Source organism: Bos mutus, chromosome 2 (genome assembly GCF_027580195.1).
Source record: "Bos mutus isolate GX-2022 chromosome 2, NWIPB_WYAK_1.1, whole genome shotgun sequence".
Lineage (NCBI taxonomy): Eukaryota > Metazoa > Chordata > Mammalia > Artiodactyla > Bovidae > Bos > Bos mutus.
The window spans coordinates 79,937,286-79,956,752 of NC_091618.1; the positions used below are offsets into that span (position 1 = coordinate 79,937,286).

At 35.1% G+C, this 19,467-nt stretch overlaps 1 protein-coding gene across 1 annotated transcript in view; it reads right to left on the reverse strand.

Annotated features, from left to right (window-relative positions):
* The window catches only part of LRP1B (LDL receptor related protein 1B), a 1,793,119-nt gene that overhangs the window by 872,538 nt on the left and 901,114 nt on the right, over positions 1-19,467 (reverse strand). Inside the window, exons 14-16 of the mRNA XM_070360639.1 lie at positions 18,863-18,985; positions 5,555-5,695; positions 1,238-1,363 (exon numbers count right to left, since the gene is read on the reverse strand). Of these exons, the coding sequence (XP_070216740.1) occupies positions 1,238-1,363; positions 5,555-5,695; positions 18,863-18,985 (390 nt within the window). The remainder of the gene's footprint in view (positions 1-1,237; positions 1,364-5,554; positions 5,696-18,862; positions 18,986-19,467) is intronic.

Sequence of the window (19,467 nt, forward strand, 5' to 3'; positions counted from 1 at the left end):
AGTTTTCACTAATGCATTATAATAATTTGTATTTAGTATGGCTTACTTTTGCAAAGAGAAAAGGTGAGGTAGTTGATAGATTTTAACAGTATATGTAATGATTAATAAAATACTGATCATATTAATAAGAGTCACTAAATATATGACTTTTTTCATTGTTTAAAGAGAAGCATTAGGCAGCTGCTAGTCAGGATCATTTTTCAACACTTATCTGATTAAGAATGATCTTTTTATACGAACGCATATATATGGAATTTAAAAAGATGGTAATGATAACCCTGTATGCGAGACAGCAAAAGAGACACAGATGTATATATAACAGTCTTTTGGACTCTGTGGGAGAGGGAGCCGGGGGATGATTTGGGAGAATGGCATTGAAACATGTATAATATCATATAAGAAATGAATTGCCAGTCCAGGTTTGATGCAGGATACAGGATGCTTGGGGCTGGTGCACTGGGATGACCCAGAGGGATGGTATGGGAAGGGATGTGGGAGGAGGGTTCAGGATTGGGAACATGTGTACACCTGTGGCGGATTCATGTTGATGTATGGCAAAACCAATACAATAGTGTAAAGTAATTAGCCTCTAATTAAAATAAATAAATTTAAATTTAAAAAAAAGAATGATCTTTTTGGCCCTCATGTGTACCATGAGCTGTATATTTCTATTCAATGAGAATCTAGCTTCAGATTCAAAGATTTATTGCAATACAATAAATTATATGGAAATATAAATAGGCTTAGCGGACTTGGGATTTTATTTCTAAAAATTAAAAAAAAAAAAACGCACATGAATAATGTGCCAGGAACAGAAACCTATTTACAGAGATATTCTACAGAAGACTAAACAAAAACATATAAATTATTGTTTCAAGGTTAAAAAAAATAATAATAATTCTCCTTGTGAGATAGCCTAAATCACAACATACTCACAAACCTCTCCCTCCTTTGTCAAGTAAAATCTAGCAGGGACAAGTTTTGTTCAAGTGGTGTATTGACAGTCAACCTGCATGGATGATATGCCAAATTCCTTTGAAAAGCAGAGTTATACCCAAAGAATAAGTAAAAGATAATTTGTATTCTGGCCTTTTTGGCATCGAACTCTGAATTCATTTGCTACTGCAATAATCAGATCATACTGCAATGATCACTAGGAAAGTTCAGCGTAGTTTCAGGCATCTTTATGAAGACTAAGAGTGGAAGAGATTACGTATACATCCAAACAAACCTTTACCTGAACATGTTTGATTGGATTCATCTTCATTACTCCCACAATCATTAGCTCCATCACAAAGCCATCTCTTGGGGATACAGCGATTATTCTTGCATTTAAATTGATCATCAGGACAGCTATGATTGTCTGGGGTGGGAAGGGGGGGAAGAGGAGAAGCAAATTTAATAATTTTAAACTAGATAAAATTATAATTACTTTAAGGGAAAGATATGGAAAATTTATGGTAATTATATTATAGTACAATTGATCTATATCTTCTGTCATTCAATGTCTCATATTTTATACCAAATAATAATACACTAGGCTGTGTTAAAATGTAGTATAGAAAATATCAAGGAATTCAAGTTCATATACAAGGAAATACATTCATTTTTCAAGTCTTCAGAAAAACCAACTATATCACTATCTCTTTTCTCATCCCTAATCACAATAGGTGATTTAGCTTCAGATTTTTCACCAAAAACATAAAGTTAACCTCAAATGTTAATGTGGAACATAACAAGTAGGTATCAAATAACTTAATCATATATCAAAAATACTTTTTTTTAAAACCATACATCTACACAAGTACTTCTTGAAACATTAAATAAGCTTGATTGTGTTATGTTTTGCTTAATGTTTCCTGGGGCTAGAAGGAAAATTCTAGAGAAAAATGCATTACTTGTGACCTGGAGTTGGTGCTAAATAGGAGATTCTGAGTAATTTTAATAATGAAAATTATCATCATGAGTCTTTTCCCCTAATACAAACAAATAAACGTGAAGCCGCAAAATATACCGAGGACATGATCTACCCTCTAAGGGAAGCTGACCACAGCTGACATGATCCGCCCTCTAAGGGAAGCTGACCACAGCTAAGGATTAAACCTCTAGTATCTAAGCACAGCAGGAGGCCATTTAAGGTTTACCTCCTGTGATCTTTTCCCCTGCATTCTGGAGTCTAAATTCCTAACTGATTTGACATGCTCTTCAGTATCCGTTTTATAATTTCTACATTCTTTCTGAAGTAATTTTCCTTGTGCCCAGTAGTTGCACTTCTGTATGATAAAAATACATGTTGGTATTAGTTCTATTTAGAATTTGAAAAAATAGCCAATTTATCATGCTGTTGCATAGCAAATGTATTCCTTTCTAGTCAGTTTCTACAAAACACTATTTATTTAAAGTAGTCATAGTGATGAAGCAGTTTTTATCACTTTTCAGAAGTTCTCTTTTGTGCATAGTAAATAAATGTGACGAAAAGGCCTTATGTTTTCTGGTATTTACGTGTGATTAACATTTTCTATTCACTTTAGGGACTTTAACAAGAATAGCTGCTCAGGAGGATAAAAGTCATCCAATATATTAGAGGGTCAACATTTTCAAGTACTAACATTATGCATAAGCACTTTACAGAAGCTTGATCAGAAACCTTTGCTATTTTCACAATGTTATAAACGCAAGGTTAAAAAGGAGGACCAAATACAATCATTGTCTTGTGATTTGGAGTTGAGAACTAAAATGATAACAGAATTCAAGGTTGCAGCTTATGAGTACTTGCAATCTAAAATAAAATCCTGAAATTAACTATGCAGTGCTGATATATTAACTACGGGATCCCAAGAATATAATGCTGCTTAGAATCATTGCTGGAGAAGGCAATGGCACCCTACTCCAGTACTCTTGCCTGGAAAATCCCATGGATGGAGGAGCCTGGTAGGCTGCAGTCCATGGGGTCGCTAAGAGTCGGACATGACTGAGCGACTTCACTTTCACTTTTCACTTTCATGCAATGGAGAAGGAAATGGCAACCCACTCCAGTGTTCTTGCCTGGAGAATCCCAGGGATGGGAGAGCCTGATGGGCTGCCGTGTATGGGGTCGCACAGAGTCGGACACCACTGAAGCAACTTAGCAACAGCAGAATCATCGCAATGTTTAAAGAAGACACCATGTTGCTGGAAGGTGACCAGAGATGTTTAATTTTACTTTGCCCCTCTGACTCAGTCATTCATTCATCCATGTGCTAGCTACTGTGCTAGACACTGAGACTACAAAGATGCTACAAATTAATGTGTCCCCTCATATTCATTTATAGATGCATCAAATAAATAAGCATGAAGTTGCAATATGGTTTTGCAACTACCATAATAAAAGAATATCCAAGAGATGTTTAACTCAAGTGGGCGGTATTGAGAAAAGAGATGGCTAGTATACAAAAAAGACTTCCCTGTGGAGATAGTGGTAAACTGTGGTGAAATTCATAACTGGGAACAGAGAATGCAATGTCACTGAAGACAAAAAGAGAAGGAAAAGAAAAGTTTTAGAGATTTATAAGTAGTTCCACTTGATAAAGACAAAGAGGGTAAGTAGAAACATGATAGACATTTAAAGCCAAAAATGACATAACATGAAGTACTTTATATGAGAGTTAATGGATTTTAGAATTTAACTTTCTGATTATCCAGTTATTGAAGTAACAAGATTACATTGCTATTAATCTGGAAGAAGTATGGAAAGTGGGCTTTAGTTAAGGGAAGACTAGTGAAAGACTAGAATTGAATACAGACTATACATAAAATTGGAGAAGGAAATGGCAACCACTCCAGTATTCTTGCCTGGAGAATCCCATGGACAGAAGAGCCCAGCAGGCTACAGTCCATGGGGTCACAAGAGTTGGACACAACTTAGCGACTAAACCACCACCAACTATACATAAAATAGAAGATGCCAGGAAAAGCCCATGGTGTAGGCTTGGATGAGGGGATAAATAAGTGCTAAAAATAATGAACAATACAGACTAGGAATTTTAATACTACAATTAACAGTGCAAATGTAATGTCCCTTATACTCCTGGAGGAAATTAGCTTGTGAGTTGGTGAAAAAAACAATCATGCAGAACATGAACCTATAGGATTAATTCCTAAATACTGTAATGAAACACCTCTGCTCTGCACAGGCACTGTGACTATGCAGGGAGTTGATACATAGGGAGCATTCATTGCAACCGTGAATAAACATTAGAGTCATGAAGAATGAGACAATCTAATCAATAAATAACATATTGTTTGTGTTAAAAAGAAGAGGAAGAAAACACCCTTTATCTTTAGATGAAACTCTCCTCCCACTTCAAAATTTTTGGCTGGTTGTATCAATTTAATATTTAACATTTTATTTGCAGCACAATTTAGAGTATAAATATTAATATTAATATGATTGAAAATAAGTACATAATGTTGAATATTTGGAAGTGAAGAGAAAGTAATGTTATATATTAATTAAATTTATTTTATTATATATTTTATAAACTTTGAAAATAATTTTTAAAGTCCATATGTTAAGAATTTGTGCCCAAATTCATATTACAGGTGCTCAGACCAATTTTGCTCATTCTTAACAAAGAATCTTTAAAACTTCATCTTTATATTCTTGATTTTTTTTAAAAAAAGGAAAATGGAGGATTGCCAAAAAACTCTAAATCAGTTCAGCCTCTTTAACTTAAAAGTCATTAATTGAAAAATAATCATTTTCTTTTTGAAAATAATGTATCTAAGTCAAATGAAAAGACTAAAGATAAATATGTCCAACATATACCTCTCTCCATATGAAATACTTTATATCTTTCAACAACACTAAGGTAATGATTCGAATCAAATATATTTTCAAAAATTTATTTAATCTGCTTCTCAAATTGTTTTCTTCTACATGTGTGGGTCATTCCCTGATCCCTATGAGAAACATGAAACTATTCCTATTGCCACAAATGAAGAAGAGCTAAACAGAAGGCAAGGGGAGAAATCAAACATTTAACTTCCTTAATAATCTGAGTGTCCCATATGTGTCTCCTACTATGAACTGAGCCAATGAAGTTAGGTAATAACATGTTCCAAACACATGTCTGTTTCCTTGGACCATTTCCAAGTCTCTGTTGCCAAGGAGCAATGGAGTGGACCGTGACCTTCTTTATGAGTAATTCTGCCTTGGGGGAGTTTAAATTGATTTTTCACATCTTTAAATTCAGAGATCTGAAGGGGTCTCCTGGAGCAACCTTCCAACAATGGTATGGTGGTGCTGATGGCACAAAACAGGAAAGAAAAGAATTTCTGAAGCAACCAAAATGGTAATATTTAAAGATGTGGAAGGATAAGAAAAATTGTGCTTTAAAGGTATACAAAGAAGGTCATCTAGGTCTAACGTCTATACAAAATGATGACTGGGAAAAAAGAAAAAACAGTTCAATTTGCATTAATGATAATTTTAGATATTCTCCCCCAGACTGCTTTAATAGTTCACACACTCAAAAACTCAGCACGTATTAATATAACTTGTAGGAGAACCTACAGCAACTGAGTGAATCTTCATCACTTCCATCCAGACAGTCATCATCACCATCACATTTCCATCGAGCTTGGATACAGTGTCTGTTTCTGCAGCGAAATTCTCCAGCTTTACATATCTGAGGCAATACTTCTCCAGGATTAACTAGGGTTTAAAAAACAAACAAACAAGGTATATAAGCAATACTGGATATTTTCAATGCATTAAAAGATAATTTTGTATAATAACATATTGATTTAATTGCATTTCACATAAAATAATGAAAGCATTGTAGAGGCAACCATCGCTGGAAATGAGAAAATTTTAAGTTTTTCCAACAATAAGTATTCCACAAGAATTGTGGAGATTCATTTTAAGCAAATATCACCAAAATAATAATAACAACAATGATAAAATACCATCTTATATTTTTGTGGTTTGTAGTTTTACTTTTTAAAGAACTTTCATTCAGAAGCTTAACTGAAGGCATGGCAAAGAATTTTATTATCTCAACCTTTAGAGTCATACATGACTGAGCTACTAACACTTTTACTTTTCACACATAAATACATCAAAAACTAATTAAAGTGAAAAGACAAGGGAATAGCACACAGCATTGATGGTTATGTTTATATCACTGGTCTGAAAGTGTAAAAAAAAAAAAAAAAAAACAGATCTGGTTAAATATTTATGGAAATTTTAAGTTAACCAAAACAATCTCATTATACATCCAGATTCTTTGGAGTGTTTTTATCATATATTCCATATTCTCTAATCAAATGTCAGAAATTCCATTAATTGGGATTTATTCACATATTGAAAGGGCTACTGTAGTAGCCCACTTCTCTGAGTGGATTCAATAGAATCTTAAAACTGAAGGGAATGTGATGACAGCTAAAGTAAATGATCTGTATTTCATTGACTGAAAAAGACACTGAATTACATAAAAAAGTGGCTTATTACTAGAAGAAACAGAAGCCAGTTTTTCCATTCTAGATCTAATGGCTTTAAATTTTATTTGGGGTAGCTGGTTCACATTGATGAACTGTCAGAAAACCTATGTGGACTTCAATAATAAGGGGTATTAAGAAAACATATGTGGCATTTCCAGAACACTCTTTTAACCCTTTAACCCTTGTATTTTCCCTGAGGCAGAGAATGAAAGAGGAAACACAGCACTGAACCACAGCTGCAAAGAATCTGCTTCAGAGAGTGAGGCAACAAGACACAAGGCATGTGGGTGCATGGGGTAGAGAACGGAAAACTGTCCCATATAATCCAGATTCTCATTTAAGGTCTTTTTAAAAATACTAAGGTCTTAAGGGCGAAACATACAGTCAGTGTGGTGAGTGAAACATTCAATGAGATCAAAGGTAATCTTGTGTGTTTTCTGTTCCCTCTCACAAAAGCGGACTTTGTATATAGGACCTAACAGTAATTTTTCCTCCCTGTTTAATCTTTCTCAATAACAAAATGCAGAAGAAGCAATTTCTTTAATGCTGCCATTGCATAAAGTCACTTGAAAGTAACAATTTTTAAAAGAATATATAGGTACATATTCATATAAATGTATATATATGCATGCATATGTATGCATGTGTGTATATTATGTGTGTGTGTGTGTGTGTGTGTAGTTGTTTTGTGTGTGTCCAATTCTTTTGCAACCCCATGGACTGTATCCCACCAAGCTCCTCTGTCCATGGGATTTTCCAGGCAAGAATACTGGAGACTGAGCCACCAGGCATGACCACACACACACACACACATATATACACACACATATATATGTATGTATAAAGAGAGCAAGGAAAAAAGAGAACACATCTCAAGGAAATGACAATAAATAAAAACAAAAATGGCAGGTCACTGGGTCCCTTACTCAATCCCAGGGTAACTTTTATAGTAGCAACTAGGAATGAGGATGGGAATCATGACAAAATGGAGGTATAATGTGGGATGTATCTGACCATCTCTAGGATTTAGCTTTTCTCTCAGAATCTCTAGAACGGATCACTGACAACATGCAAATTCCTCTTATTTTGAACTTTGTCTGCTTGGTTAGATCTTAAGATCTTTGAGGGTGGTATAGTTCCTTCTTTTGACTCTACATAAGTCCAACTTAGAACTGGAACTAGTAGCTTGATTAATTTCTATTTTATAATTATTAAGCCTAATAGTCAATAGTCTCTCAGAATTAATGTTTTTTCCCTATGGGACAAAAAACCTGATTGGAGATGTAATCAGTTTTCTTCCCTACTTGAGTTATAGACCAGTTAGACCTAATTGATATCTATAGGACATTTCATCCCAAAACAATGAATTTCACCTTTTTCTCAAGCGCACATGGAACCTTCTCCAGGATAGATCACATCCTGGGCCATAAAGCTAGCCTTGGTAAATTCAAAAAAATAGAAATCATCCCAAGCATTTTTTCTGACCACAATGCAGTAAGATTAGATCTCAATTACAGGAGAAAAACTATTAAAAATTCCAACATATGGAGGCTGAACAACACGCTGCTGAATAACCAACAAATCACAGAAGAAATCAAAAAAGAAATCAAAATTTGCATAGAAACGAATGAAAATGAAAACACAACAACCCAAAAACCTGTGGGACACGGTAAAAGCAGTCCTAAGGGAAAAAGTTCATAGCAATACAGGCACACCTCAAGAAACAAGAAAAAGTCCAATAAATAACCTAACTCTACACCTAAAGCAACTAGAAAAGGAAGAAATGAAGAACCCCAGGGTTAGTAGAAGGAAAGAAATCTTAAAAATTAGAGCAGAAATAAATGCAAAAGAAACAAAAGAGACCATAGCAAAAATCAACAAAACCAAAAGCTGGTTCTTTGAAAGGATAAATAAAATTGACAAACCATTAGCCAGACTCATCAAGAAACAAAGGGAGAAAAATCAAATCAACAAAATTAGAAACGAAAACGGAGAGATCACAACAGACAACACAGAAATACAAAGGATCATAAGAGACTACTATCAACAATTATATGCCAATAAAATGGACAACGTGGAAGAAATGGACAAATTCTTAGAAAAGTACAACTTTCCAAAACTGGACCAGGAAGAAATAGAAAATCTTAACAGACCCATCACAAGCATGGAAATTGAAACTGTAATCAAAAATCTTCCAGCAAACAAAAGCCCCGTCCAGACGGCTTCAAAGCTGAATTCTACCAAAAATTTAGAGAAGAGCTGACACCTATCCTGCTCAAACTCTTCCAAAATTGCAGAGGAAGGTAAACTTCCAAACTCATTCTATGAGGCCACCATCACCCTAATACCAAAACCTGACAAAGATGCCACAAAAAAGAAAACTACAGGCCAATATCACTGATGAACATAGATGCAAAAATCCTTAACAAAATTCTAGCAATCAGAATCCAACAACACATTAAAAGATCATACACCATGATCAAGTGGGCTTTATCCCAGGGATGCAAGGATTCTTCAATATCCGCAAATCAATCAATGTAATACACCACATTAACAAATTGAAAAATAAAAACCATATGATTATCTCAATAGATGCAGAGAAAGCCTTTGACAAAATTCAACATCCATTTATGATAAAAACTCTCCAGAAAGCAGGAATAGAAGGAACATACCTCAACATAATAAAAGCTATATATGACAAACCCACAGCAAACATTATCCTCAATGGTGAAAAACTGAAAGCATTTCCTCTAAAGTCAGGAACAAGACAAGGGTGCCCACTTTCACCATTACTATTCAACATAGTTTTGGAAGTTTTGGCCACAGCAATCAGAGCAGAAAAAGAAATAAAAGGAATCAAATTGGAAAGAAGAAGTAAAACTCTCACTATTTGCAGATGACATGATCCTCTACATAGAAAACCCTAAAGATTCCACCAGAAAATTACTAGAACTAATCAATGACTATAGTAAAGTTGCAGGATATAAAATCAACACACAGAAATCCCTTGCATTCCTATACACTAATAATGAGAAAACAGAGAGAGAAATTAAGGAAACAATTCCATTCACCATTGCAACGGAAAGAATAAAATACTTAGGAATATATCTACCTAAAGAAACTAAAGACCTATATATAGAAAACTATAAAACACTGGTGAAAGAAATCAAAGAGGACACTAATAGATGGAGAAATATACCATGTTCATGGATTGGAAGAATCAATATAGTGAAAATGAATATACTACCCAAAGCAATTTATAGATTCAACGCAATCCCTATCAAGCTACCAACAGTATTCTTCACAGAGCTAGAACGAATAATTTCACAATTTGTATGGAAAAACAAAAAACCTCGAATAGCCAAAGCGATCTTGAGAAAGAAGAATGGAACTGGAGGAATCAACCTACCTGACTTCAGGCTCTACTACAAAGCCACAGTTAGCAAGACAGTATGGTACTGGCACAAAGACAGAAATATAGATCAATGGAATAAAATAGAAAGCCCAGAGATAAATCCACGCACATATGGACACCTTATCTTTGACAAAGGAGGCAAGAATATACAATGGATTAAAGACAATCTCTTTAACAAGTGGTGCTGGGAAATCTGGTCAACCACTTGTAAAAGAATGAAACTAGAACACTTTCTAACACCATACACAAAAATAAACTCAAAATGGATTAAAGATCTAAATGTAAGACCAGAAACTATAAAACTCCTAGAGGAGAACATAGGCAAAACACTCTCTGACATACATCACAGCAGGATCCTCTATGACCCACCTCCCAGAATATTGGAAATAAAAGCAAAAATAAACAAATGGGACCTAATTAAACTTAAAAGTTTCTGCACATCAAAGGAAACTATTAGGAAGGTGAAAAGACAGCCTTCAGAATGGGAGAAAATAATAGCAAATGAAGCAACTGACAAACAACTAATCTCAAAAATATACAAGCAACTCCTACAGCTCAACTCCAGAAAAATAAACGACCCAATCAAAAAATGGGCCAAAGAACTAAATAGACATTTCTCCAAAGAAGACATACAGATGGCCAACAAACACATGAAAAGATGCTCAACATCACTCATTATCAGAGAAATGCAAATCAAAACCACTATGAGGTACCATTTCACACCAGTCAGAATGGCTGCGATCCAAAAGTCTACAAGTAATAAATGCTGGAGAGGGTGTGGAGAAAAGGGAACCCTCTCACACTGTTGGTGGGAATGCAAACTAGTACAGCCACTATGGAGAACAGTGTGGAGATTCCTTAAAAAACTGGAAATAGAACTGCCTTATGATCCAGCAATCCCACTGCTGGGCATACACACTGAGGAAACCAGAAGGGAAAGAGACACGTGTACCCCAATGTTCATCACAGCACTGTTTATAATAGCCAGGACATGGAAGCAACCTAGATGCCCATCAGCAGATGAATGGATAAGAAAGCAGTGGTACATATACACAATGGAGTATTACTCAGCCATTAAAAAGAATACATTTGAATCAGTTCTAATGAGGTGGATGAAACTGGAGCCTATTATACAGAGTGAAGTAAGCCAGAAGGAAAAACATAAATACAGTATACTAACGCATATATATGGAAATTAGAAAGATGGTAACAATAACCCAGTGTACGAGACAGCAAAAGAGACACTGATGTATAGAACAGTCTTATGGACTCTGTGGGAGAGGGAGAGGGTGGGAAGATTTGGGAGAATGACATTGAAACATGTAAAATATCATGTAAGAAATGAGTTGCCGGTCCAGGTTCGATACACGATACTGGATGCTTGGGGCTAGTGCACTGGGACGACCCAGAGGGATGGTATGGGGAGGGAGGAGGGAGGAGGGTTCAGGATGGGGAACACATGTATACCTGTGGCAGATTCATTTTGATATTCGGCAAAACTAATACAATTATGTAAAGTTTAAAAATAAAATAAAATTAAAATTAAGAATTAAAAAAAAAAAATTTTCTTAAATCATGTCAAAAGAAATAGTCAATTCTGTTGTCTCACAGCTTGAAGATTGCAGAAAACAAGAAATGATTGATTTCAACTGATAAAAATCTCCCTAATTTAAAAGATGTTTTTACATGATCTTTGATCAAATAACTTAATTCACAGTTTTAAGGAATGATCAAAAATATCCATAGACAAGAGTGAAATCATACTTGCTTCTGAAAAATTATATCTATATTAAAGAAGTTTAATTTGTCTAGGGAAAGACAAACTATCCTAGAAAATTGATATTTCCAAATTAAATACTCTTTAACATAATCAATTTAGAGACAAGGTCTTTAAGTCCACTTAAGGTTCAAATGCTTTCAACCGATAATTAGATCATTATGGAATGAATGAAAACAGGAATAATTTCTAAACTTGTTTTAAACACAGTTTCATATATATGTGGGTAGTCAGTTATTTTAAAATGATGTTTGCTCATATACAGTTGGCACTTTTCAAAAACAGATTACAAAGGCTACATTTTTATTTTTCATGATAGGTTAAGGATAATTGCTTGAAAGACAGTAGAGCTTACCTCCTGAGATAATTTAACTTTTGTATTTACTGCTTCTGATAATGATTTATATCAATGTCATTAATACATATGAGTAATCACTTGTAACAGCAGTTAGGTATCACTTATATCTATAATGACACATATTAAACATATACAAATATTTTTGACATTTAAAAGTTTGTCTACAATTCTTCTAAGCCCTATAATTTGTTGGACAGGCATTTCTTCTTGGTGTTTCTACATGTCTTGTGTCAGCTTCTTTCTGGACTATTTTTTCAAGGATGTTTAAATAGCTAACAGCCTTGGAAGATAAGATACAAATGGTGCTTCCTTTTAGAATAGAGAGCAGGTTTGCTCCTTAACCAGTATAATAAAAGATAATATCTCTCTTCAGAGCAAAGGTTGGGTAGATTTTCTAGCAGACTTTTAAGCTCAAGAGTTCTTCATCTGTGGTACAAACACATTCTGTGTGCCACCTCTACCTGGCCTCTCTGGGCCTAGTCTTCATATGACGTGGAGGTGGGATGGAGCAAGGAGAACCAAAGTGAATGTGCAACTTAGTGACCTGCTTTGATTAATAAAATCGTTTCTGCCTGATCCAGGAATTGCATGTCTTTTGTCTAAATCTATGAAACTCTGGTGGGTTAACATGTTAGTTGGCAATGTGGGTAAACTTTCAGACTCTTCATAATCATAAAGATTTTTTTTAAGATGTTGAGTTCTAATTTCCAATATCTCCCAGGGCATTTGGCATCATTACTGTACTCAGCCCTAACCCACGCCTTTCAGATGTAATCAGTAGTTATATCACAAGAAATCATGTTATCAATGCTGACTAGGTTTGTTCAGGACATAATGATAAAAGACAGGTCATCTTTGAGCCCACAATGCCCATTATCACATTAAAATCTAATGTGATAGGTGATAATATGGATAAGATAGCAATTTAGACATTCCAAAATGTGGTCTTTTTCTTAGCATTCACCTACCTGTGGAACTGGGTAGCAACATTATCTACCAAATAACCCAAACTGATGGCCAGGCAATCTACCAAATCTTGCAAGAATCAACATGATGATGAAGCAAGTACATCTAGCATCAATTAAGAGAGTGAATAGCTTCCATTAAAAAATAAGACCATTATTCTCTACACCTTGCACAAACTTCTACAAAGGCATTATTTTATAAGTAACGTTCACATATCTTGTGTTTTCACAAGATTTTTGACTATATGAAGGACAATGTCACATATTACAGAACAAAAAATGCCTAGAATAGAACCAGGTACAGAAGAAATGTTCAAAAATACTTGTTGCCTGACTTCCTGGAATTAACAGAGGCTGATGATTCTATATTACAGCCATTATTACAGTGAGATATTCTATCTCTGGAGATTGAATAAATACTTTAATACTTCAATAAATACATTACAACTTCAACTGGCTCAGCAATTAATGTTCTATCACCCGAGAATGTGAACAGAGTTAGTTTAAAGGGGGAAAAAAAAAAAAAAGATATGTAACTAGAAAGAAAGAGCGATAAAGTTCTCCCATAACCAAAACATACAGGAAAAGTTCCACCATCCATGCCACTTTGTTCCAAGGCTTAATGTGATGGAACCCATGTTGTACTTGGGTATTTAGGCACAACCATGAATTGCTTTCAGCATATTAACAGACAGTATACTTGTAATCTTAGCTTCAGAGTTGTACTTGAATTTGAAAACTGATTCAAAACCTATAATTCTACTGTCAGGGTCACTTCCAGTAAAAATATTATAACATTATCTCACTAGTAAGAAAACTGGCAAAGTAAGAAACAATCCTTTAATTTCGGCTTTGAAAATAAAATGACATGAATCATGACATGCCTGGCAAGGAGTTGCCAGTTTTCACACATCCTATGATACCTGCTGCTAGAGCAGTGGAATTAGAAGGTCTCTGCACGACCCATCAATAAACTGCAAGGGAAATACGCACCCCAGAATTAACTCTTTTCTTTGGTAAAAACTGGTAGAATGATTGATAGTGTTAATGTCCAGATCATAAAGAAGTAAATGAAGAAAGCTTACTAATAAACTTTTAATTATTTTAGTTTTAAATCATATATTTGGACTTCAGTTCAGTGTTTGAATTTAATACATATGGTCCTGACCTTGGTTTAATAAGCTTTGGTGCCCAAGAACAAGTTTCTATGTTTCTAATTTTGCTTTTCTTCTCTTCAACCCCATCGTGGTAATCTATTCTAAACTAGCTTTTACTCCTCTCTCAATTAATGTTTTGCTGTTGATTATACCAAACTTATGATTAATTAGTAATAAAACCATTAGTCTAAGATAAAAATATAGTACAATTTCTCAATTGTTCTTGTATGTTTCACATTAGGATATGTTTATTTGCTTAACAGATTTTTTTTTTTTTGGCATTTTGGGAGTACACCATTTCTAACTATTCCTTGATTTGAATAGGGGAAGAGAAAAACCTAAAATAAAACTTGGAAGTTGTAGTTTGCTGAATGACTCTGTGTAAGCCTGCCCATATAGGAAGGCAGTGTGAAAAATGCTGCTATGGTTTTTGAATTTCCTCCTTATCATAGCAGGATGACCTTTCATTAGATAGAGTGGTCTTCTGAGCAGCCAACCTAAGTGGTACATAATCTTCTGTGAGTTCCTATGCACAGGAGGCCATAAATATTCATCTGGATGAGGCTTCTAAACTTTTTACTGCCTTAAACTTTTTACTACACATTAGATTGCATATATCCTAGAACATAAGGCTTGTCACAGCTGAACAGATAAATGGCTGAGCCATAGCAGAGCACTGTTTTTGACAGAGGAATATATCTGGTGCTCCAGAAGGTGAAGAAGGTCACAGAGTACCACTGACATATAATTGTGCAATGCTACCCTTGGATGACCAATATTTTGGTCAATGTTTAAGTTGATCTCTTGGGTAAGGCATATTGGAAAGGTCTATTCTTTTATTTTTTTTCCAGGCCACAAAAAAGGCATTTAAATAATTACTGTGCTATTGTCTCAATACTCTAGACAAAATTATTATGTTATTTTGAAAAAAAAAGTGACTATCATTTTTTTAGGAGCTTATCTTACTTTCTTGGTATTACTCATGTTCTCATTTATTAATTTTCTATGTTGTGATTTTTCCCTTCAAAGTCATCAAGATAAATTAAAAAGAAATAAACTCACTTGATCAGTAATCAACTGGTTTTACATATGCTTCTACAGGGCAGTAAGTTTCCAGTTACTACACTACACCAGGTCTCATTTCTAATTGTAAGAAGATTTGACCATGACACAGGAGGTTCACAAAAACGAAGAGCCCAGCCTACTCTCATTCTTAATTCCTTCCAGGCATGGCATTAGAATGCATCCTTAATCAACCATGTAGCATACCAATATTTTTTCTGTTGGATGAATGCCTCCTCTGGCATTGCTTTCTGGCACAAGTTCATTGAGAAACAACCACTGGTGTCTAATTCTGGCCTGACCATCTGCCAATGGGTTTTTGTTCATTTGATGCCAGTTCAGTGAGGATGACTAAAACCAGGAAGATCATATCTCAATGATTGCAGCATGTATTTTTGTTTTGCTACAGATTAATATTGAAAGCCAGTTAAAATGTTATTCCAGTTGAATAACAAGTGTGTAATCTGACCTAAACTAAGTCAGAAGCCCAGAGGAATGAGCATTAAAGAGAGGTTAGTGACACACTGATACTTGTCTTGCCTTACAGTCTGCAACCATGAACTCCATGTATTTGTGTCCTTTCGAACTTTAATTTCCTCATCTGCAAACTAAGGCTAAATTATCTTTATAAAAAATTTGTTACTAAATGAATAGAAACTGGAATAATTTATATAAACACACTTTAAGTTTTTTGCAATAAATTAGTTACTATAATATTTCTCTTAATTTTCCCCATTACATTAGAAAAGAATTGAGATAAGTTTCATGCCATATGAAAAATCTAGTAAAATTTTAAACTTCTGATGCAATAACAAATTCTCAAATAAATAGTCACCTGCTTTTATGATTTAACATTGTTTAGTATAACATCTATAGATAAAAATACTAATTCTATCCCCTTTAATTGAATTGGAGTTACCTCATCCATGAATTATAAATATTAAAATACACCAATAGTCTCACAGTAATCTCCTTTAACTTTCACCATATGTATAGTCACATATAAACTATCATATAAAATCTCTTAACATCAGCTAAATTACCAACATTGTGCATAGTATTTCCTTACAAACAAAAAGTTACCTAATTTTTATTTATACAGAGATACTGCTGCTAAGTCGCTTCAGTTGTGTCCGACTCTGTGCGACCCCATAGACGGCAGCCCACCAGGCTCCCCTGTCCCTGGGATCCTCCAGGCAAGAACACTGGAGTGGGTTGCCATTTCTTTCTCCAATGCATGAAAGTGAAAAGTGAAAGTGAAGTCACTCAGTCGTGTCCGACCCTCAGTGACCCCATGGACTGCAGCCTTCCAGCCTCCTCCGTCCATGGGATTTTCCAGGCAAGAGTACTGGAGTGGGGTGCCATTGCCTTCTCCGTATACAGAGATAACCCAGTGATAAATCTTTTATATATATCAATATCAATATAGGTATAGATATGCCAACACATACTGCTGCTCCTAAGTCACTTCAGTCGTGTCCAACTCTGTGCGACCCCATATACAGCAGCCCACCAGGCTCCCCTGTCCCTGGGATTCTCCAGGCAAGAACGCTGGAGTGGGTTGTCATTTCCTTCTCCAATACATAAAAGTGAAAGTGAAGTCGCTCAGTCGTGTCCGACTCTTCACGACCCCATGGACTGTAGCCTACCTACCAGGCTCCTCCATCCTTGGGATTTTCCAGGCAAGAGTACTGGAGTGGGTTGCCATTCCCTTCTCCATGCCAACACATAAGGAATCCATAATTTTTAATGGGGGATAAGAATAAAGGAAATAGGCAAATAATACATAATATCATAGTTTACACAATTAAAAATTAAAGAGCTAATTAGAAACTTTAAAGTTTAAAAAGTCATCTAGTTATTAGTACCTGATGTATACACTTTCCTTCCAATTACCCATGATGAAAACAAAGATGAAAATAAAAACTCTTAAGATTACTGAGAAATCAGCCTCTTGATCATTTTATTGACACTATCCTTACTGAATTTTGACTTTTTTCAAGACCAAGAAGATGAGATTTGATATTCACTGAGAAGCCTCTCAAGTTATTCCAGTTGAAACTGAATAAGCTCATCTACCTTTAGGTGGAATGAAACGCCCTTTGCTCCTCCAGTACTGACAGTAAGGTCTGTGGTGACCATAAAAAGGAGACACTGCAGTGCTACTTTTCATCTTTGAGAGGAATTCTTGGGGCAGAGCAAAGGCAGGAATGGACCTGGTGAAGATCCACAAAGGTTACTATCTTTTGTATGTTTGTGCCTCTGTGTGTGCATTTCATCTGTTCTAATGGCAAAGTCATCCAGCTAGAGTAGCATAGAATCCCATTTTGTACCAGAAAAATAGTCTTAGAAGGATCTATGCTAGAAATCAAACTGAGAAAGATACACATGAATCAAACCATTTATCCCAATAACTAAGATAAGATTTAATCTACCAGGCAACTGGACAGACTTTCTGCTGTTCAGAGCAATATTTAATACCTTCTGTTCCCAAACTATAGGTCTTGGTAGATCTCTTCTCTTCTGATGTAAGCAAACAACAACCAAACAGAAATTACTAAATAATATCACTGAACAAAGGGAGGGATACCATCTGATGAATGAAAGGAAGTACACCTTAGAGAACTATTTCCTACAGGCAATGTCTTATATAGGCAATTTAAAAAATTCTATTAATAATGGGGGAAAAAAAAACCTTGCCCATGGATAAATTCATATTTGTATTCTGAAGTATATTAGATCAAAATATTCTCTAGTTATAAAGAACATTTCTAGAATTTTGAAGACAAATTTTGTTTGGTCATTAAGTAGCAAGTGCAATAAAGAAGATTTCAACTAATCTGCAATATCATTTCTTTTAGAGAAGAAAAGATGTGGATAAAATAATAAAAATGTTGATTCCTAAAGCTATATCTATTTATAATGCCATTATTGAACAATAAACTACTAGGGTGTTTTGATGTGGATCCTTATAACTATATATCATAGAAGTTATTATTATTTCTACTACTGATAATAATCATAGGTAATAGTTGTTGGATTCTTATACTGGATGATACACATTGAAATGCCCTAGTAGTTTATTGTTCAATGATGACATTATAGATAGATTTTTCATTTATATGCAGTTACAGTTACTGATGGTGAGGATCCCTAACAATTTCAAGAAATATTTTCTTCTGTGGCATATAATTATTTTTAACTTTTACTAAGCTAGATGCTTCCCTGGTAGCTCAGCTGGTGGAGAATCTGCCTGCAATACAGGAGACCCTGGTTTGATTACTGGAGGAGGGCATGGCAACCCACTCCAGTATTCTTGGCTGGAGAATTCCCGTGAACAGAAGAGCCTGGGGGGCTACAGTCCATGGGGTCGCAAAGAGTGAGCTACAACTTAGTGACCGAGCAAAGCACAGCACAGCACAAGATCGATGCAGCAGTGCCAGGAAACTCAGCTAAACTGCATTATTATCATTATTCATTTGTATATTAGATATTAATTCCTTTAATTATTTATAGTCTAATTATACCTAAGTTATTATCTGAATTTCTCTTTCCAAGTTTGATTTTAATTCCTTTGGTTTCATCTGCTATTATTTGTCAAAAAGGCACAAATAAACCATGAGTGTAACATGAAAAGACACTTACATATGCAATTGGTCCCATTTTCATCTAAAAGTTGATTATCAGCACAGGCACATACTCGGCCTCCTGGGATGGCCAAGCACAGTGTACTACAGCCTCCATTATTGACTCGGCACATATTGTCACCTGCAAGAAGAGTGAAGAAACTTTGTCAGAGAACTCTTGACTCCATATAAAGTTAGCCAGTTGGGGTTCATGTTCTTTCTAGGAGATGTTTTGTAGGCATACAAGTGTACACACATATATACCATGGACACATTCATGTAATCAGGATTCCTGTAATCAGGATTCCTGCTGAATCATAAATGAAATCTAAAAAAGCTTGAAAATATATGATGCACTGGTACATAAAAGGAATTTACATGTTGCTTGGAAGATATAGGGGTCTGTGTGCAGATAGGCAACAGAAGAGAAAAAGACAGAGTGGACTAAATGGTGTCTGTCCAGGACAGATTCCTAGAAGAGGCCTTGTATATGCAAGTTTGAGTTCTTCAGAAAGTAGTCTACAGACAGGCATTATGGATGTGCCTTTGAATCCCAAATAAACAGAAAGGGTTTCCCTGGGGGCTCAGATGGTAAAGAATTACCTGCAATGAAGGAGACCCAGG